We start from the raw sequence: 23009 nt of genomic DNA, 5'->3' as shown, positions 1-23009 counted from the left end.
TGAGCTGTAACTGGAGAGAGGGGTATGAGGCCAAGGAAGCTTTTGAAATGTTTTTCTTATATTTCAAAGAATTCCAAACAAGCAATAAAAGAAAGTACAGTGAACCCCCCTTATGCCCTTCACATATATCAGCAATATCAAGATTTTTGTTGACTTATTTTATTTACTCATTTTGTGGTTGCTGCAGAAATACTTTGAAGTGAATCCCGGTCATTTTAGCTGTATATATTTCAGTATGCAGCTAAAAAAAAGAAGGAAAAAATAGCAGTTTTTTACGCAACCTGATGCCATAATCACACCTGTTAAAATTAACAGTAATTCCTTGATACTATCTAATACCTAGTTCTTATCTTATTGCTACAATTATTTGAAGTAAAAGTTTCTTGATTCTAGATCCAGTCAAATTCTAATTTACATTTGATCATTTTATCTCTTAAGGTTCTTCTAGACTGTTCTAGAGAACTCTCCTTCTTTTATTGTTGAAGCTAGATCAATTGACCTGTAGACTGTCTTACATTCTTGATTTGTATCTTGGCTTCCTCATGGTGTCATTTCATTTATTTTTCTGTTTTCAATATTATTTCAAACTGTAATGTAGTGTAAATGTTTGATTAGATTTAGCTTCATCTACTTTGGGAAACATACTTCATAATCAGTGCCCTGTGTGTCATATTTCATCACATCAAGAGGCACATGGTTCACTTTTGTATTCTTACATATGCTAATGGTGATCAGTGAAGTCAATTGGTGACTGCCTCATGTTTCCATTGAAACTTACTCATTAACTTTTCATCTTATGATTTGATGATCTTTGCCTAAATCAGTTATTTCATTTACTTTGCCAAAGGGTAATTTTTTAATTCTGTCATAAAGGGGGGGTCTTTAAAAATTGAATAAATTATAACATATTTCTGCTGATGGAGATGATCTAATAGAAAAGGAAAAATTATGATGTAAGAAAGAATTCCAATACATGGAGAAATGGCAAACTTGGTAGATAAGAAGGAATAGAGTCCACTGCATAAGTGATTAAAATACCTCAGGTAGGAGCAGGAACAGTCTAAGTGACTTACTTATTCAAGGTTACAGTAGCACAGAGTGAATATATTTTATTAAATTTCTATCAGAATTTTGCTATAGAATCTGTTTGATAATTGTACCTAATTTTAGAAGCATGCATTTTCAATATTTGGTATTGTATGTGAAATCAAAACTGAAACCATTTTACGTTTCACTGTCTATATTTGACATTGACCCTACTTGTTAGAGTTTTTCTAATTTCTTCCTCAAAAGTGCATTTTTAAATTAATGTGTCTTATATATCTGTATCTTTACATTTTAAAAAATGTGGGCATATACTTTTATGTAATTGTTTTTCAGCTTTTGTTGCTAGTCTGTTTCAAAGAGAAGTAAATGCTACTGCTAAACAAATAAAATGATAAATAACTGGCAGTTTAGTTTAGACACTAATGGAGCCTAAAAGCCTTTAAAATGATAAAAACAGCAACTTTTATGATTTATAGGTGCATTTTTGTTACACAATTTGGTCATATACCTGACAGTTTTCTCTCTTTGTGACTTTCTCCTAAAAATTATAGTCTTGTGTTATCTGAGTGAAAAGGCCATTAGAGTTCAGTGGAAAAATTTGACAGCATCTCTTCTGAGGATTGCAACAATTCCCATTGGTGGATGTACAATCTCCTCCCCCCCTTTTTTTTTGTAGTAGTAGTTCTAATGATAGTGATATAATTTAATTCTTAAAGAATACATACTGCAAGTTTGAACCTATAAACTATCTCCAAATTATCTCCTATTATATGCTCTCTGAAATTCAGGTTTAGACAATCATATTTCTTTATGGCTCAGTGATTTCCATTTACTACCTGTTGGTCTATACACTCTAAAGAGTGTTGTCACTCTGTTGGTGTTACTGTATGTCTGACATGATATGTACTGAATTAAATTAGAATTTTAAAAGCAACATGGATTACATAATCTCTTCAGTTACTTAGTGCCGTGTTGTTGTTGTTTCAGAATCCCTATTGAGGTTGAGCTGATTTCCTGTTTTGGCATCCCCAAAAGAGCACTCTGTATTTGTCTCCAAAAGCAGGAATCTAATCTGATCTGTTTTATTTTTGTCTCCTAACTTAGATGAGAACATATTGCATGAGCTACATTGATCAATTATTATTATACTTTCTAGTTATTTATTGGACAATTAATACAACCTTGTAATGACTTCCCCAGAGTATCCCTATAAACTAGATCATTTTACCCAAGAACCACAGAGACACATCTAGGTAGACAAGGATGAAGAAAAGCTGATTAGGAGAAACAGGAAATATTAAACCTTCAAACTCACATTATATTTTTTCAGATTCTCTTTATCTTTACAGATGAAAGACATACTTGCTCTCTACTGAAATATTTTGTACAACTTAAGAAACTTAGTTTTTCATTGACTTGAATCTTCATTGTTTAAAATATGAAGATTGAATTTAGGTGTATCCATATAATATTACTCTTTAAATTCTTGTGATCTAAGTCATTTTTGTAGAAGTAAGAATGATAATCTTTTACTGTTCTTTTAAAATTATAAACTACTAGAAAAATAGTTTATTGAGGCAGTTAATCCTTAAAGCAATATAAACTCCTTATGATCTTTTTAATGTTTGTAGCTTCGCAAATTTGTCCTTCCAAATGTACTTTAAAAATGTTTTATAGAGTAGCTTAGAATTTTTAAACTGTAATACCAAAGAGAAATGTGTTAAATATTTGGGAGTTTTCATATTAATTAAAAAACAAATATTTTATAAATTTAAAAATAATCATTCTTTTGATTTTTTTTGATAACTGTTTAGTAAAGAAATACTTCTGAGAAGTAAGTTTATGTGTTGTGTTGGGATGTTGAATTTAATATCAGGCTGCTGTAATGAGGCTCAGAATAGTCCGAAAACTAATCTTTTTTTTTTTTTGCCTTAAAGTTTATCTAGAGTGTATAAAATGAGTTATAGGACCTGTGTATTAGACCCAACCAATTTCATTTTAGTCATGTCTCACATATATCTACATTTTATTTACTAGATGTGAAATGAACACTATTAATTAACCTTTATCAATTATCCATAAATTTCAAATTTCATAAACTATTTTTTAAGATTTTATTTATTTATTTATTTATTTATTTATTTATTTATTTGAGAGAGGGAGAGGGACACACAGACTCCATGCTGAGCTGGAGCCTGACATGGGACTTGATTTAACGACCCTGAGGTCATGACCTGAACCAAAATCGAGTCAGATGCTTAACTGAATCACCCAGGCACCCCATAAGCTATTTTAAAATTTTGTTCTTAACTCTAATATTCTGTCTTATTATTAAAATTACATAATAAAGACAATGTTGACTCATTTATCTAATAAATATTTATTGTGCACCTGTTACGTACTAGGGACTATTAAAGACTTTGGGGAAACTACAGCACAAAACAAAACAAGCTAATTTACTATCCTTTGAGAGCTTGCATTCTAGTGACAAAGTTAAAAATTAACAAATATAAAATATCAGGTAGTGTTGTTGCTATGATTAAAAGAAGAGTAGGGTAAGTGAATAGAGGGTGGTAGAAATGAAGAAATTTACCTACTTGTAAACTTTCCAAGACCTCCTCTACCCACCAATTTAAATGCTCTTTTCACTCTAGATCATCCATGTGTGCCATCCATATAGGTACGTCCATTATTTTTCATATCATACAATTGTATAATTGTCTGGCCTGATGTTAGTTTAGTTTTTCAACCATAAGATATCCTCTTCGAAGGCTGGGTCCATCGATCTTCATCTATGCATTACCAGTTTTTAACCCTAAGTCCTTTTATAAGTGCTCAGCAAGTATTTTTTATGTCAAATGAATGAATGATATGCTCAGAACTCCTTAAGATCTCAGACTCTACTGGAAAACCCAAGGCCCTTTTTGAGACAATTAGAAAAGAATGGGTTAAAAAATGGTAGAAAGGGACATTTATGTATGCATTCACTCTGTTTGGTTCAAATGAACATTTCAAGTTAATTAAGAGTTCTACATCTTACATTATTTTATTGGCCTTACTACATCATCCTATTTCATAGCTTTTTTGAAAAAAAATACAAAATAAGAAGGAAAGTTTTCTGAAAATTAATCTTTTATCCACAGGTACTACTGAACGAGTATGCTTGATCCAGGGAACAGTTGAAGCACTGAATGCAGTTCATGGATTCATTGCAGAAAAAATTCGAGAAATGCCCCAAAATGTGGCCAAGACAGAACCAGTCAGCATTCTACAACCCCAGACCACCGTTAATCCAGATCGCATCAAACAAGTGAGTGTTTAGTTGGGAAATCAAAGAGAAATATCCACAGCATAGTATGAATTCCTTATAAAAGAAGCTTTAACGTCTTAGCATATAAAGTTTTTCTTTTCCTAAGCATACTTGCTACATAATAAAGTTGTCATTTTATTTACATAAAGACTATCAGAGTCTCTTCCTTAGATTGATCAGTTGATTTATTGATTGATTGAATATCTCATTTTTTAGTGTTACACTGAAGAGCAATTATGTGGCTCATTTCTTTTGTGATTGCCTTTTAAAAAATTTATAGGCACAAATTTGATTTATAGGAATTTAATCTATTTAAAATTACACTCAATTTTTAAAGTATAAAAATTGAAATGAAACTAATCCTCAAAATTTCTAATACCATATTTTAATAATATTTGTAGTCTTTAGTATAGTTATTATGCATATAAACTCCTGTTTTGTTAATTTGTTATACTCAATATTTTTTTATAAACAAATATGTATAAGTAGATTTTTATACCTAGCAAATAGTCCTTTGTTACAAAACAGCTATTATGTTCTGTATAACATGTAGTATTTATATATATGTCATGAAGGGCCAATGTTCATTTTTAATGTGTGAGATTTTTCTGTAACAAAAATTTTACTTGATAAAAGGCAGTGTGAGTTTTTAAGGTTGAATAATGGCTGACATGATGTAGGAGAAAAATGACATTCTTTAATGTTAAATTAGGTGAATTCTTCCCCATAAACTCTTAAATTCTCAAAATTTTTTGGTACCTTATGATTATGATTATTGTTTCTGCATTTGCCCTTTTATAATTAGCTACTTAATTTGTGATCGTATTATCAATAGACTATGCTTCAAAAGAAATGTATTATTCTTCATTAATTCACAGAATATTTAATTTACAGAATTTTATATTCATTGTAATAAATTTGAAATGTAGCTCAAAATCTTACTGATTACATGTTTCTGAATTGAGAAAAAACTTTATACTAAACAATGTTACAGTGTTATGAATATATTATAATTTTACCAATATATAGATAAAAATAAGCCTGACTAATCATATACAAACATAGGAATTAATACTTAGGTAATATATTTTCAAATTATAGGCTAACATTCAATTTCCTATTAATTACCATTAAAAAATTTTTTCCATGTTTACATCAGGTAGCTGTTATTCCATATAAAATCATTCCATTTTATACTCTTTGTCACTGTCAAAATGGTTCAATTTGTGTACCCTTCACAACTTTTCAAGGAAGTATTTTTTAATTTATGCATGGCAGAATGTAAATAATTTATAGCTCTATACATCAATAGGTTTTTTTATTCTTCACAGCCATTTATAGTTTTGAAATGTTTAGTTTATCTATGCTAAGTGAATACAAGAAATATTTTTAAAACTGACCCCAGGACTCTAGAGGTGGTCAGATTCTAAAACTATGAGTTTAGTTAAAGACTTCTGGGTTAAAATCACCCAGGGCTAAGACCTTACAGAATTGGCCCTAAAGTGTAGGATTTATTGACTTTCTGCCTTACTCCAGCCTATTACTTCTCTCTTTTCTTTTATAACTTCTGTGAGAAAACTTCAAAAATTTGAGATAAGAGTGAACATCTTGATTTTTTAAAAAGTAAAATATACAGTGTAGTTTGAGTAGTATGATATCACTGGTGGTATATTTAGGACAAGGATATGAATTATTAATTATTTTTATAATAATAAGTAGTACCATCAAATAATGGAATATAAATCATTGTTAAAATTCTGATTTTTCTCTATGCAATATGAAATTTGAAGGCTATCATATATATAGTACCATTACAGATTGATGAAAACCAGAATTTGAAAATGTTTGGTTTATTTTTACTTGCCTTGTTCAGATAATGTTATTTAAATTCAAGATAAGTGTTAAAAAAATAGTGATTGACTTTTGTGTATTTGAATTCATTTGTAAGCCTTGTAGATATTGATGGAATTAAAATTATTGTTGATTTTAATATTTTCATGTAATCAATAATGTATGCAATTAGAGCATCATTTTAAAAAATTATCAGACAAGTACAGTAGGACAATATATTTAACCCTTAAACCCTTTTGTTGTAAATGTAAAAATTGAAAATTTTACTTGAAAAATCTGGAAAAAAGATCAAAAATATTTCCAGTATATTATTGATCAACAGAATTTTTTATGTTCTAAGTTTTGTATTTTAACAGTGTAAGATTTTTTGTTGGGTTATTCTCCAAATATTAAGTAAAGCATATAAATTTAAATGACCACAATTTTATTTCTGAAAATGCTGGTTATCCATCATCAAATAATATGTCCAAAATAAACTGCTCTAGAATATATAAAAAAATTTCATATGATATTTATATATGTTGTAGATTATAATACATAGAATCACAGTAAGATTTCTTTTAAATGGTGGTGTTTCCTTTAACTGATAACATTTATCTCTGCTTTGGGCTTTATTTAGTCCTGAAGTTAATTTTAAAAACAATTTCTTTAAAACATCTTTTTAGAATTTTCTTTTAGTTAAATTGTACAAAGAATAAAATTAGGATTTTAAAAAATGAGACAGCTAGAAAATATAACTTCTGCATAGAAATGAATTCATGTTGAATATGAAGTTATAGATTTTCTTAATGTTTATTACTGCATGTCTATTGTTTTTTATGATTGATAATTTTAAGGTCTTGCCTCCTAAAAATGTATAATTTGTATGTAACTTGGACTTAAAATAGGAAATCAAAGTTAGTTCTAAACAAATAAAAGTTGCTTTAAAAGTTATAATTTCAAACCATATGTTATGGACTTTTAACAGAGTATTATATTCTGATATATACATATATATATATATGTATATATACCGTTGGTAACTGAATAAATTGCAGGAACCAGAGCATTCTGCCCAAATGAAACCTACCCTTATTGAGTGAATGAGTGCTCAAACAAATATAGTTTCTTAGGAAAATAGTGCAAACTGGTCTTGCAGGTCTTTCATATAGTGGAATGATGAAATCTAGCATGACAGCCTTACATCCAACTTCAGATATTAGATGTTCCCTCTCAAATGTTTTTTGTTGTTACTATTTTATTTTAAAAAATATTTATTTGCTAATAGAGGGATTCCAATACTTTATATATTCAAATGATAATAGTAATAATAATTAACAGGTATTGAATAATCTAAATATTATAGTCTCTGTCCTGTAATCTTATTAGGATTAGTAAGGTTGTTATTATTATTATTATTATTATTAAGTATCTAATATCACTGTGCTTATTTTACAAGTCAGTATACTAAGAAACTGATATGCAGCAAGAGCCAATAAACCAAAGTTAAACATATTAATTATAGCATAGAATATACTATTTCTTATGTTCAGGACACACAAATAGCAGAGACATTCAGTGATCTTCAAATAATTTAAACCCTGTTTGTAGAAGTTCTGATTCCTGGAGCACATCTTTAACCCAGATTATTTAATACACATTTACCCATTTCCATCTTTTTGTATTTTCAGCATGATACTTTTTTCCCCTCCTAGGATTATTGAAACTTTTCTTCTTTTAAGTCCCTCAAATCCTTCTCTAAATATAGTTGTCTATACGTAATGAGTCAATACAATAAACCCTAAAACAAGGTAGGAACCGCAAATCAGTAATATAGTTAGCATTTGTTAACTTCTTTTGTCTGTTACAGATTTTCAGCAGTTTTTTTCCCTTCTGGCTCAGATGTATTCTTAAGAAAAGCCAAATTAAGAGCGAAGCAGCTATAGGCATTTAGAGCATTCTCTTATGTTTAAAAAAATCAAATGAAGATATAAGAAATCTTAGTCAAAGAGTTTTACTTCTGTCATGAAAAATTGGCAAAAATAGCACATAATGTGTTCACTATTCATCCATTCTGTCATGAATTTATTAAATTCCTTTTTCCTGAATTGCAAGATATATTAAATTGTAGCCCTTGCTCTCTAAAACTAGTTTGGGAGAAATCATAAATGATTAAAATAACTTATAAAAATGTCAAACCGTATTATATACCTAAAGTACAATATAAACAATGTACTATAAAAGTTCAGAGGCGTGTGAAAGAAATGTAGGCAAGAATGACATTTGGTCTTATAAAATGGGTGAAGATTTGAACCAGGCCTTGAAGATTATATAGGAATTTCCTAATTAGAGGAGAAGAAAGAAAAAAGTTATTTTAGACATGTGAAACAATATGGATTTGAGGAGAAAGATGTTGTGGTTGAATAGTAGGGAGACTCTCGTGACAGAAATGGAACTTTTGGGTTGGAGTTTAGAGGAAATTAATGTTAGACAGATAGGGTGGGACCAGATAATAGAGAGCCTTGGGTGTCTGGCCAAGGGGCAGTCTGTAGACTATGGATACTTCCTAATATTTCCCAAAAGAGCTCTTTTAATTTCTCTGGACAGTTAGAACAAAAGGAGGCACCTCTGCATTTTGTTACCTTCTGTGATAAAAATCCAGACCGACTCTTAGGCTGCCTGTAGGTTCAACTATTGGTTGGAGAAGAGAACTATGACAATTAGCTGAGTGATCTACTATGCAGATCTTTAGGTTTGAAGGTTTGTAAGATAATATTTTCTAAACTTCTTTCATGTAACACTCACAAATCTAAGGAATGTTAAGCTTTGTCAGGCTAAATAAATAAAGGTTTGTTGGTCAAGAATGAAGGATGAGTAATATTATAATAGTGCTATCTATGGTGTTTATTGTTTCTGTGCCAGCCATTGTGCTAGGCACTTTACATGTAGTCTCACATTTTATCCATCTTCACAAAAATCTATGAAGCAGTGAAAGAGTACAGAATCCATGTTATACTTATGGAAGCTGATGTTTAAAGGAATTGAGTAACTTACCCAAGGAAATGTAACTGGTAATTGATCTTAACACTAGGCTATATGGCCTCCAATTTTGGGCAATGCTGATAGAACGAAATCCAAAAGATGTCTCTCTTTGGGGACTTTTCAGTGTCTGGAACAAGTTTATCCAAGAAGAGAACCTCATTTAAAATAGAATATCTTGGGTCAGGGTAAAGTTAAGAGACGATGCAATATTTTAAGAAGATAACAAACACCTAATCTCTTTTGGTAGTGAAGTTGAGACAAATACCTGAAGTTGAAAGATATTTCTAAAGTAAAATCTGTTAGGCTTTGAGACTGATTTATTGTAGTTCCAAAATGGTGAGAAAAGAATGAAAAATGGTTATATATGGTTTTGAGCCAAGTGGAATGGAAAAGCCTAGAAAGCAATAAGTGAATTTTAGTTAGGTGCTTCTTTGAGATAATATTTTTTATGTGTTGCAGACAGATTGAATAAGTTGTAAGTAGTATGCTTTTCTCTTGAAGTAGTCTTTTATAGAAGTACAGGTGAGAATGTAAAACTGAAAATATAGATCCTTAATTACATTCAAGGCGATAATTTCACCTACCATCTTCATAGTAGGAGAAGAGAAAAAAAGCAAAAAATGAGATAAAGAAGCAGTTACCAAGAAAAGTATGTCAGCGGCATTATAGTCTAGTGTAGTTAAGTGCATAGGATCTGGAGCAGAACTGCCCAGGTTCAATTCCTGGCTCTTTATTTGACCAGCTGTGTACCTTTGAGTGAGTTGTTTTGCTTCTCTGTACCTCAACTTCTTTACCTATAACATGGGACTAGTAATAATAATCTATTTCATAGGGATATTGTATTAACTGAGTGGAACTATACCTGGTTCTTAGCAAGTGCTCTTTATTAATCATAAAGATAAAAAGGAAATCAGTAGTACTCCCTGTGATAAGGAGGGGAAGTTTAAGGAAAGTTGCTAAAAAGGATCAAATACCCAGAGAAAAATACAAGAATGATTTTTTTAAATAGGAATTTATTGGTGATTTAAAAGCTAGTGTTAATCACATGGTGAGAGCAAAGTCATTATTTCCTACTAATATTATTTCCTAAAAGTTAACAGTCCAGTTAGGTAAGGAGAAAAAATGGTATGAAGGGTAGAAATGCTGATTTGAAATTTTGGATATACAAAGGAGTAAAATACAAGTTAGCTAAGGGAGGCTCACATAAGAAGGAATGGCTTGTGTTGAAGAATAAAAAGGAGCTTGAAAAGGCAGAGAAATTAGAGATGAGATTACTTTGAGGGTACAAGATGTCTCAGGAGTGGTAGAAAGTTAATATTTAGGGTGTTAAGGTCCTAACCTATGAAGGGTGGGAGGTCTGAGTATACAGTTTTGTCTATAATGAAAAGAATAAGAAGTTGGAGAAAAAGGTAGTTTGGAAAATGGAAGAAGTTCAGATGTAGTCAATTGTAGTAAGTAAGGAAGTTCATTCTGAAAAATCATGATTTCTTTCAGGTAATAAAGACTATCAGTTGAAAGGTAGATAAAATACATGGGATTGAAGGATTGAAGAAAATGATAAAGGTACAGGATAGCAATTATAAGGAAAGTAAGCTATGGAATAAGAATAGATTCTGAAAGACCTGTGTAAATTGGACAACATGAGTTTATACTAGTGCTGAGGGGTTCCAGATAGTTCAGACATTGGAAGAAGGGGAGGTTACTTGGCACAATGAAAAACCAAAGAGGACAGTTACATATTCACACATTTTATCCTTTCTTTTTTAATAGAGCCCTATACAGATTTATTTAACAGAACTCGAAACACAGGTTTGTGAAGGTGATTACTTGAATATTACTCAGCTAGTAATAGATTTTGAATTACAATTGAGATTTGTTGTTTACTGCTGTTCTCACTATATCTATAAATATCAGAGGTTCTTGACAGTCTGTTACTGTAGATTTGCTTGGAGGTAAGCTGTGGATATTAGAGTTTATTTATAGTAATATTTTCTGGTCCAGCAAAACTGTCACTTGCTAACAAGAATGCATTTTACAATTTGTAATTACTTTCTAGTTCTTATTCCCAGAAGGCTAATTATATCTACATTTAACTAAATGTCTATTGTTAAATCATGAATACTTTAAAACTATTTCAAAGGATCCGCTATTTTGAAATTGTAAAATACTTCAAATTTTTCTGCAACAAGTAATTCAGCCTTCAATCTTTAAAGCAGAATTCTTAAACAGCTAGTCAGTTCATGTAAATAAAAACATATTATACTTTTCCATTTGAAAGATAAAATTGTGCTTAAAAAATGACTGTCCTTCACAATCACTATTTCATAAATGTAAAGAAAGCATTTTTAGAGGAGAGTGTCCTTTGTTCATGTTTTTTATAATAAATATTTTAATATACTGTTGCTTATATGGATATTCAGTTAGTTACATCTTCATGATGTGTAACAGAAATTTTACTAAATGATTTTTAACTTGAAACCACTAAATTTTAAATCTTTGTAGTAAGTAGAAGTAAATGTTTTGTTTATAAAATATAGGGAGACAAACATATCATACATTATATTGTACATTGAAATATTTCTTATAGATTCTTTGGTTGTATTTCTGTTGTTCAGAAAACTATCAAAGCTGTTTCATTAATCTAATTAATAAACATTTTTAATTAAAGGCCTTATTGTAATATATTTACACTTATCTATTTGTTAGAACAATTTTTTGTAGCTAGTACTTTACAAAATCAACCAAAATGAAAACTTTCTGGAATCTTTTTATTGCTATAACAAGTTGGTAAAGGGAGGAGACATTTTGTGTTTAAACTATGTGAATAATAGCTACAAAACTCATCATGTGTTTATTTCATTATGTATTCATTATTCTAGGAATTTAAATGAAGAAAATATATTTGGAAACAATTTATTGTGATATTTTGATAATCTTATCCCTTGAAGCTCAGATTTATATGATTTTCGCCAGTTTATTTGAAATATTAAACTTTCATTTCTTATCAGATTATGATATCTGATAAGCAAATTTTAATAATTTAAACACATTAATATTTTCCCTGAAGTTTAAAGTTATTGTTTTTTGTTTCTGTGAGAAATAAATAGCATCAGAATTATTAAGGGCAATGATGTAACTATGAGTTGTATCAGTTACTAATACATGTCCAATATTTCATATATATGCCAAGCAAAAAGAAAGGGATTGAATAAATTGACAGAAGATAATATTAATCTAAGTGACTACAAATTCTGGGCCACTTGATATTACTACTTTTCCACATCATTCTTTGCAGTGTTTTAGTACCTTATTGAGAATTCATATCCAGGGCAAGGTGGATGTCCTTGTGAACCTATGGTACTTCAGGTTGATTTTACCCGATGGCAATACAAGAACCCAACACATATTTAGGGCTTCTGTAGGTTAATGAACTTAAATTCTAACCTATCTGGGGAGAAATGACCTCTAGATTTATTTCACGTCTGTTCATCAGCAACCTCATAATCTGAGATACGTACAGAACAGATTTTTAAATATATGTTAACTACTCCCAGGAATTCTCTGTAATAACAGTCGTAACCAGAGGTGGGAAAATAGAATCTTTACTATTCATCATATAGTAACATGAAGTCAATAATATATGTTCCAGCATAGAATTGCGTGAAAAGAAAATATTAGAGCAATTTTTAATAACTGAAAGTGAAAGTCTCTCTGGAGAAGTGGCGGGAATTTATTACAAAAAATGAAAACAGAAAACAAAAGATTTGAAGATTTTGTTTCTTCTTTTATGAGGTTTTACTTCTGAATGTAGCTCCTGTCCCCTTTTAAAATATGATTTAACAAAAACCTTGGTATAACTCAACATGAAGTGTAGTTTTCCTCAAAGTATTTTAGGTTTTAATTTGGAAGAACCAAGAATCACTTGAGGAGTGAACTATTTATAACATGATTTGATGTTAGAACGAATCTTACTTTGTTACGGGAGAACAGTAAGTTAAGTAGAAGCCTGTGAATTTCCTATCCTTTCTTTTATGCTTAACTGTTTTGTTCTACCCAAATCAGAACTTTTGAAATCTCAAATGAAGAAATGTGATTTTATGAAGTAATTTTATCTGCTTTTCCAGACACTGCTGAACCTTTAAAGTTATGCTTTTGCTCATATCTGAGTAATTTTGATGCATATTTATTAATATAAAACAAAATGTCCACATAGAATTGTGTCTGTACTATAAAACTATCCCATTTCACCTATTAGGAAATATTATCTATTGAGAGAGCTACTTAAGCAATGCTATTTGCTAAGTGAAAATATATTTTTTTAAAAAAGAAAAGTTTAACATCTTACACTTCAAGGTTATTCTATTAGACTTGAGAAGTTTTTAAAATATATTAATGGATTGTTCAACAAGTATATTATGGTCTCATACAACATATTTTATATATAGTATGTAGAAGCATTTCAGAATGAAGTGAACAATAAATATGATTCCTAATATTTTCGTGCTTATTTTCAACACAGGCTGATAATGCTACAATACATCTTAAATTTTTAGTCTTCAACAGAAATGATAAAAATATTATGGCAATTTGTTAAAATGCTATTAGTTACTTGTTTATTAATATGAGGTTAATGTTTACATTTTCAGACGGGCTCTAAATTTGTTAAAAATTAATATTTTAGAAGATAATGTGATTTAAGAACTCAGAACTACAAATTTAGTTGCTTTTAAGTATGGATCCCTAAATTCATGTGGAATCAACTTGTTGGTGATGTTCAACATATTAAGTAGGTGGATGCTTTTATACCAAAGTAAACTTCATTTCACCACTTCTTCCAATCCCCGACTGTATTCATTGATAGGAAAACGACTCTTTCAGTCTTACTCATTGAATTTCTTGAATTTTTGTTTGACATCTCTTTTCCCCCAAGTAAACAAGAGGGAAAGAAAAGAGACTACTATTCATGAATATGGTCAGGATGCCTTTAATGCTCATGTGGATTTTGTATCTGTCACCATCATGATTTCAAGTCATGAATTTATTTTTACATGCTTATGCATGCATATTTACATGCATTAGTTACTTAGTTGATCTTAAATTCCATTAAATTTGAATGAGTAGGAGAAAAATTTGTTCCTAGGATTTTGTTCTCGTTATATTACATTTTATTTTATTTTGTTTTATTTAAATGATCAGTTTAAGGCTTTTAAAGGTTGATTTGCTCCTGAACTGCTTTGTTCCCAGACATTGCCATCTTCCCCAACTACCACCAAGTCCTCTCCATCTGACCCCATGACCACCTCCAGAGCTAATCAGGTACAGTATCATCCTGTCATCTACACCATACTTTTCACGGGTGATTGCCTGCACACTGGAGAGAAGGATAATGGTGGGTTAAGGATGTATTCGTTCATTCACATATGTGCACCATGGTCAGATTCCAAATAACCTGAGAAAGAAAGATCGATTATTCCTGAATATTTATATGCAGTTTTTTAACTTTAGATAACAAAAAAATATTCAGATGGTAGACTTCTCGAATTTGGGGTTTTTCCCTTAAAATTATGACTTTCTGGAGCTCTGCGTGTTATTTATTGAGTCACTGTCTATAATCTCCATTATTAGTTCTTCTTAGGATTATTAGTATATAAGTTAAGAATATCATATATGTAAAAAAATGTATAAATATGACTTATTGAGCAAAGGTATATCTTTAAAAGTGAATGCATTTTCATTTGTTTTTTATTTCAGACATGCCTTACTATGTAAACAATTTTCAACTTTCAATGAAAAACATTTCTAGCAATCTAAAAGTAACTAAAAATTGGTGTTTGTGATAATTTTATTTCTGTTATACAACTTAGGAAATGATATAGTCTTCTAATTTAATATGACCATTTTCTTTAGTGCAGTGGCAGACTTTGCAATTAGAAATATATTAGTTTGATTTGATGATTGTTTTGGTACTGAATATTTGTAGGTCATTTTTCAAATATGTAGTTATTTTTGGCACATTTAAATAATTCATCTAAAATATCTTATGTAATTCAGAGCCATACTGTACTTGACAAATGTTGAAAATATATTCATTAAAATGATTAAACACATTTTCATTTTGTCTGAGTTGAGCTTCATTTTAGGTGAGAGATGTTATTTTCTTTAATATTTCTACTTTTCCACTAATACAAGGCCTTATGAGATTATTCAATTATTAAACAAAAGCTAATCTTTTTAATATATTTTTATATAGTTGACCAATAAATTATTAATTTTAAACTATATTTGCTAACTATATTAAATGTGCCTTTCGCATGTAATCTAATATAAGGCTGTCAGAATTATTTTGCTTAGTTATTGAGTCTAATACTTTTGCAACCTCAGGAAAAATGTTAAAATAATAACTGGAAGCAAAACTAACATAGGGTACAATGTTATTCTATAGTAGGAGCTTGATTTTCATTTTATGCAGTAGCATTCCCTTTAGACAAAACTGTAATACTCTCATTTTAGTCCCAATAACTTGGTTAAAATACTACATATATCTCTAGTGATGAATCCCAGCACCTCTCATTGAAGGAAATGGTATGACATAAAATGGGAACAAAGCTTGTAATATTAATGCATGAGGTTAAAAAAAGTGTTTATACATTTTTACTCTATCTACCTTATCTCTTAAGTGAACTTTAGCTACGTGTTATAGAAAACTATTGGAACAACAACTAACTTTATTTTTTAAATATTTCTCTTGTACTTTATCATTCTTTCCTTTCCAAACAAAAACAAGACAAATCAGTGCAGCAGCAATAAAAACAAAACTAATGATTTTTCTCAATGAACAATGTAAAAAATCTTGGATCTGGAAAGAAAAACTATCTCAGTAATTTTGTCTTTGAAGTTAGATTTGTATTTTCTTTTATTTATTTCATATGAACATGTGAATTTTTATTAAATGATTTCTTAAAAAGGCTAGTTTATACGTTGAAGTCTGCTAATATTTTTGCCCTCTAGATATTTACTATATCCACTTCTACCAATTCTTTTTCTAATATTTGAAATAATAATTTCTTGTGGTTTTGTGGTTTGTCCACTATACTCAGTTATAGTTGTTAAATATATTTTATTTATATTCTGGTTTCTTCGGTTTTTATACAAACAAGCATAATATCTCCTGGATAACATGAGGCAAGATATACAAGAAGAAAAAAACAAGATTTTTAAATTTATTAAAGGAATTGTAGTCATCATCCATCCTTATGTTATTAGTAGTTTGTGATCATTTTATTCCCTCAGTATTTCCCAATGAATTCAAATTCACACTATATTAGCTTAGATCTGTAAGGGTAACCAAGATAGAAAAATGGGTTCTAATATGATCATCTTAAAATCTCCATAATTAAAATGAACTTTTAAACCTCTAAGAAAATTATTTTCATGTGTTACAGCTAATATGATACCCTCTGCTGTTAAAACTATAAACTTTCTCCTTGTGAACTTTTATAAACCAATATAAAATATGCCCAGACAACTATTTGTGTTATTTTCATCAATAACAGCTAAATGAGTTATGATTGAGTTCTATTTCCAGAATAGTTTATCTGTGTTACAGTGATGTCACATTATCACAATAATGTGATAAAAAGGGCTAAGGGACTATTAATATTCAGAAAACCCAAAAGTAAAAAGCACAGAAAATATACCAAGGAGTAAGTTTTATTGCAGTTTCAACATTAAAAATTGTTCTATTCTTTTAAAAATGATTACATGTTTCAGTACATACTAAATTTTACTTTTTCTACCCTCATGTTTCTACAGGTCAGACTATTTCCACAGGTCAGAGTGGCAGACTATATCTACAGTGTTGTTGGTCTATAATAATTTCCCCCTGAAAATTGAAGGACTATCATATAAGAAGTCCTACAGAAAGGTGGTTATAAGTCAAGACTGGTGCCAAATTGCCTATGATCAAATCCTTGTTCTGGCACTTACTTGCTGAGTAAATTGGGTTTCAGTTTTCTCTTTTGTGAAATTCAAATACTAAGCATCTCATAGGGTTGAAGAATGAAATAAATTCATTGTTCTTGAACAGTACAGTATCTAGAATGTAATGTTAACCATAAATGTTAGGTTATGTTGATTTAATTTATTTTGTTCTGAAGTATCTTTCAAGTGATACAAAAAGAAAGTATTCTTTAAGATGGTAAATAGCATAGCATAGAGCTTTTGAAAATGAAGAATTCTAAGAATTCCAAGATACTAGTGTTGCTTGCTGCTTTTTTAACTCCAAAATATTTCTGTAATCAAAGTCTCTCTATTCTTTTTCTAGATAGTTTAAACTACTCTACAGTTATTTTCTTCACTAGTGAGAATACTAAGTTGTATGTTGTCTAATGATAAAGCAAAGTACTGTTATTTCCTTAATGAGAAAGAAAAGTTAGTAGGGCTAATCGTTTTCCAACTTGGACTGTTTTTTGCATGTGTCGCATATTGCAAGGTGCAACTTTGAAATTTCTTACATATGGAATTTTACCTATGAAGCAAATATAAAGATATGATAAATATAATTAGATTCTTTAAGCAATGTGTTTTCAAAAACCTTAAAAACAAAATAAAAAACAATTAGTTGGGTTTGATCATCTGTTCTAAGTTATTGATACTAAATTTTTCAGTAACTTCAAAATTCAACAAAATGTTTTTGTTAATCAGTCAATGGTGCCAAAAATTAAATTCCAGCTTTAATTTTAGGTTCCTGGTTCTTAGCTCTCCTGGGATTCTTCTTAAATTTCATGAAGAGAAAAAGGAAAAATAATGATTGCAGAAATATGTGCTTTATAGACATTTACTTATTCACTGATGAATTTGAAATCATATACCAAAATATAATAAAACATGAAAATAGGTAACTCATATATAGCACCCTTGCTGTGGTTACAGGAAAACACAGGTAAAACTCAGCTGGTCTTTCTTCAAATTCATGACTGTAGTTCTCAAATGGACCCTTAATTCTTCCAAACAGTCATAAGCCCTTTCACTTTTTTACTTTCTAGATGGCTATTTCATAAGTTCTCTTCTTTCAACCCTGAATTAGTTTTCTTTTGCTGTGTAACAAATTACGCAGTGGTTCAAACAGCACCCATTTATTATCTTATAGTTTCCGTAGTCAAGAATCCAGGCACTGCTTCACTGAGTTCTCTGTTCGTGGTCTCACAAAACTGCAAAGTATCAGATGGAATGGAGTGCATTCTCATCTAGAAACTTGACTGGAGCCTAATCCCCTTTTAAGGGGATCCAGGCTGATTGCAGCATTCAGTTCCTTGAAGTTGTGTGGCTGAGGGTGCTGACTTCTTAACTGTCTGTTGGCAAGAGGCAACCCTCAGATTCTAGAGGCTGCCCAAGTTCCCTGCTGTATGACCCTCTCTCCAGTAGGCACTTTGCACCCTGGCTTTTTGCATCTTGCAAAGCCAGCAGGAGAATCTTTCTCCAGTGTGTGCTAGCAAGATGGAGTCTTATATATTGAACCTAATCACAGGAGCGACTTCTCACCTCCTTTGCAATACAACATAACTTAATCACAGTACTGACATTCCATCTTTTTGACACATTCTGTTGATTAGAATCAAGTCACAATTTTCACCCACATTCAAATGGAGAGAATTGCACAAAAAGTAGCACCAAGGAGGCAGAGATCATGGGGCCATCTAATTCCCATATCAAACCTTCCAATATCTCTTACTCCCTCCTCACTCCCAACTGATGACCTTACTTCCTACTTCAGTGAGCCAGTATTTTACCCACATATTCTACATTTTCTTCTATTATCTTACCTTCTCCTACCTAAAGCCAGTAATTTCAGTTATACATTAAATCTCATCCTTCTTCCTTTACTCAAGGACATCCCTTCAGCAGTTCTTCCTTCTTTCTCCTTTATCTTTCAGTTTTTTGTTTCTGTGGAATCATTCCCACCAGCATACATATATCTGTTTTTTCTCCCATCTTAAAAGACAAAACAAAACTTCTTTCAATCCCACTCCTGGCATCAACTAATGCCCCTCTCCTTTTTTTTTTTTTTTTTTTTTTATGGCTTGCTTAGTTGTGCTTAGCTTGCTGGATTTTATTTTATATTTTTTTTTATTATGTCATGTTAGTCACCATACAGTACATTGCCGCTCTCCTTATACTCCTCTGTAGCAAGATTCATAAATTTTCTCTACTGTTTTCTAATATCTCTCTTCACATTCTTTCTTAAATCTACTCCAGCAAGATTTTTTTCCTCCACCGTTCCACCAATACTGTGTTTGCCAAGGATGTCAGTGATGACCACACTGCTAATTCCAGTTGTCTGTTCTCAGTGCACATGTTACTTGGCCTATCAGCAGTATTTGTCATAATTTATCACTTCCTTGGTATGTCTTCTTTACTTGGCGTCCAGGATACTGCACACTCATGATTTGTCTTCTGCATCATACCATGTGCTTTGTCTCAGAATCCTCTGCTAGTTCCTCCCCTCATCCCACTTAATGTTGGGAGTGCTCCACATCTTAATACTTGAAATGACTTCTGGATTTATACTTTTCTTTCTCCTTATCTAATACCATATGCTGACAGTCTGCAAAATTTATGTCTTTAGTGCGAGACGGGTTTACTATGAACCTATGAAGCTTAAGCCTTAAGATTTCTTACCTCCTCAAGCTTACTACAAGGCACTGTACCTAATTTTATGTTCATAATTTTTTTATGTTCATAATTTTGAATGTATTTCCCAAAGATGTCCCTTAAAATTGTATGATTCAGGTTCCACATAACTTGGGTTCATACTTATCTCTAATCCAGATTTGACAGTGAAACTATAGACTATATTCAGTTTCCTGTGCAGCAATTTCCATTTGCATATCTAATAGACCTCTTAAATTCAACAATCCAAAAAACTACCCCAAACCTGTTCCATCTATATCAGCCTTTACCATCTCAGTAGAAGACAGTGCCATACATCCACTTGCTCAGAACAGAAATCTTGGATTCACCCTCATCTCTTTTCTTTTGTATTCCAAGTCCAGTTCCTGTAAGAAACAGTAGTGACTCTACCTTTACTAAAGGATGTAGAATCTTAATCACTTCTCATTACATCTGCTGCTACCCTAGTCCAAGTCTGAATTATTGCAACAGATTCCATATAGGGTTTCCTGCCTTTCTACCCTTGCTCTCCAAAAGTCTGTTCTCCATAAAGTCTGTATTTCTTTTAAAATGTGTCAGATTATTTTTTCCTTTGCCTATACCTATAATCGTTTCCCATTTCACTCAATAAAAACCAAAATCCCCAAAACGACACCCATTAGCTTGGAAGATCTAGCCCTCACCACATTAGCTCTTTCACTTCATTTCCTACCTCACCTCCCTACTCATTCTGCCCCAGCCAAATTTACCTGCTTGCTTTTCATTGCAGGCATTAGGCATGCTCTCGCCTCAGTATTTAGCTCTTGCTTTTCATTCTGCATGAAACTATTTTATCTCCAAGATCTACTTGACTAACACCTTAATAGCCCTCAAGTCTTAGTTCAGATTAAACCTTCTCAAAAAGGCCTACGTGACTATCCCATATAATACTGCAAACTGGCCTCCCCCTGCTCCCAGTATTCCTGTTTCTTTTTTCCATCACCTCATAGAATACCATATACTTTGTGTATTGTCATACTTACTGTGTGTTGTCTTTCTCACTTTCCTAGAAAGTAAGTTGCATGATTACAGGGATCTTTGTTTTATTCTCTCATGCATCAGAAGCAGTAATCTGGAACATGATAGGTTCTCAATAAATAGTTGTTGAATGACTAGTATTAGGAAGAATAGGCTTACAGCTATATGTTTAAAACTTTATTTTTGGAAAATCTCTTCAAATGAAATTTTGAACATAAGTTCTCTAAAAATATAAACCAACTGGATAAAGGTTTTTTTTTTTAATTTTTATTACTTAAGTTTGGTTGACATACAATGTTAAATTAGTTTTAGGTGTGCAACATGGTGATTCAACAATTCCATGAAAGGTGTAGTTACTTTCTGTCACCACATAATGTTATTACAATATTATTGACCCTATTCCCTGTGCTGTACTTTTCATCTCTGTGACTTAATTTATTTTGTAACTGGGAGTCTGTAACTCTTAATCCTCTTCACCTATTTCACCTATCCTTCCTCCCCTCCTTTCTGGCAACACCAGTTTGTTCTCTGTATTTATGTGTTTCTGTATTGAATAAAGAGGTTAAGTTAAAGGGACACAGGCTTCTTCATTAGGCTTCTGTTTTACTCAGAACACAGTGTGAAAGCCAGTCAAGCTCTTATCTCTTGTCTCAAGAATTATCATAATTCTCCACCAAAATATCAAAATTAATTTTCATTTCCTTCAACATGTGTATGTGTGTGAAATGTCAAGATGGTGTTCTTTATAAGTGTATTTAAGAAAGTTCTAGAAAAATAGTGAAATCCAAATGTCCTTTTTAAGTGAACTTACTGATTTTATTATATACATTAGAGTTTATGTACTTTGCTTACGACTAAGAAGAGCCTTATGAAATGCTAATATTAAAAATTCGCTAACATTTGAGTGTAGTTTCTTAGTGTATGTCGTATACATTGATATCTTCACAATTTCCCAAGAATCTTCAAAATTTCCCAAGAATAAACTGAACCAAAAAAACATAGAATCCCTATCAAGAGAATGTACAATTTTCAGATAAGTACATAAAACACTTCCTTAATGAATAGACTTAAAATAATTTTGGAAGAGACAATTAAATATAGAAATAGCAATACTTTTAAATTAAAATGCAAATGTATTGTAATTTTAATTTTCTTCCAAATTTTTTGGTTTTGAGAGAGAAACAAAGGCAAGCGATTTTAATATTCTATGAAGAATAAGTGCCTAAGAATTACCATAAGGCTATTAATAAAAGAATATCAAGAAAAATAATATTTTGTGGGATGACATACTTCACTCAGTATTAAAATTTACTATAAAGCTATCATCATAAAAGGAATGTGGTACTAACACAAACAGATATAGTCAGTGAAACATAATAGAGATTTCAGAAATCCAAGTATATATGAAAATTTATTTTATTATACATTAAGAAAGGTAGTATCACTTAGGCGTTAAGAGAACTGTGATCTGGAGTCATTATTCCTGGCTTCAAATCAAATCTTTGCCACTTCCTAATATTCTGATTTGAGGAAACATTCTTAACTTTGCCATGTGTGTTTCTCATTGTAAAATGTAAATAATAACAGTGCCTAGCTCATAAGGTTGTCATGATTCTTAAATGAATGAATACATGAAAAGTGTTTAGAATGCTGCCTGGTCCAGAGTAGTATTTAAGTGTCATTTTAATTCATTTTGGAAAAGGATGTTTTATTTAATAAATGGTGCTGGTATACTTGACTACGCACCTGAAAGAAAATAAATTTAGACTTCCACCCTGTACAATATGCAAAAATAAATCTCAATGCATTCAAGATTGAAACTGTAAATTATAGTGTGTGAAATTAAGCTGAGGATGACTTTCTTAAGCAAGAAGAAAACACAAAACAAAGGAATAGGTTAAGATTTGGGATATAAATACATTTTTGGTATAGCAGAATACACCATTAATAAGCAAAAATGGCAGTATCCTTGAAAAATACATTGCACACATATGACAATGAATTAGTAACTCTACAGAGAACTCCTATATAGGGGGGAAAAAAAGACAGGAGAAAGATAGGCCAAGTTTATGAAAAAGCACTTTACGGGAAAAAA

At 30.9% G+C, this 23009-nt stretch overlaps 1 protein-coding gene across 3 annotated transcripts in view; it reads left to right on the top strand.

Annotated features, from left to right (window-relative positions):
* NOVA1 (NOVA alternative splicing regulator 1) overlaps positions 1–23009 on the top strand; it is a 151821-nt gene that overhangs the window by 110903 nt on the left and 17909 nt on the right. For 2 of the 3 annotated variants that reach the window (XM_025869151.2, XM_073895010.1), the window contains 2 exons: positions 4191–4357; positions 14474–14545. In XM_025869151.2, the coding sequence (XP_025724936.1) occupies positions 4191–4357; positions 14474–14545 (239 nt within the window). The remainder of the gene's footprint in view (positions 1–4190; positions 4358–14473; positions 14546–23009) is intronic. The other variant, XM_025869152.2, reaches the window with a different exon arrangement.

The sequence above is a fragment of the Callorhinus ursinus genome, unplaced genomic scaffold (assembly GCF_003265705.2).
Source record: "Callorhinus ursinus isolate GAN/ISIS: 27379988/994484 unplaced genomic scaffold, GSC_fseal_2.0 scaffold8, whole genome shotgun sequence".
Classification (NCBI taxonomy): Eukaryota; Metazoa; Chordata; class Mammalia; order Carnivora; family Otariidae; genus Callorhinus; species Callorhinus ursinus.
The sequence above is the reverse complement of the archived record's forward strand: the minus strand, read 5'-3'. Positions and strand labels throughout refer to the sequence as shown.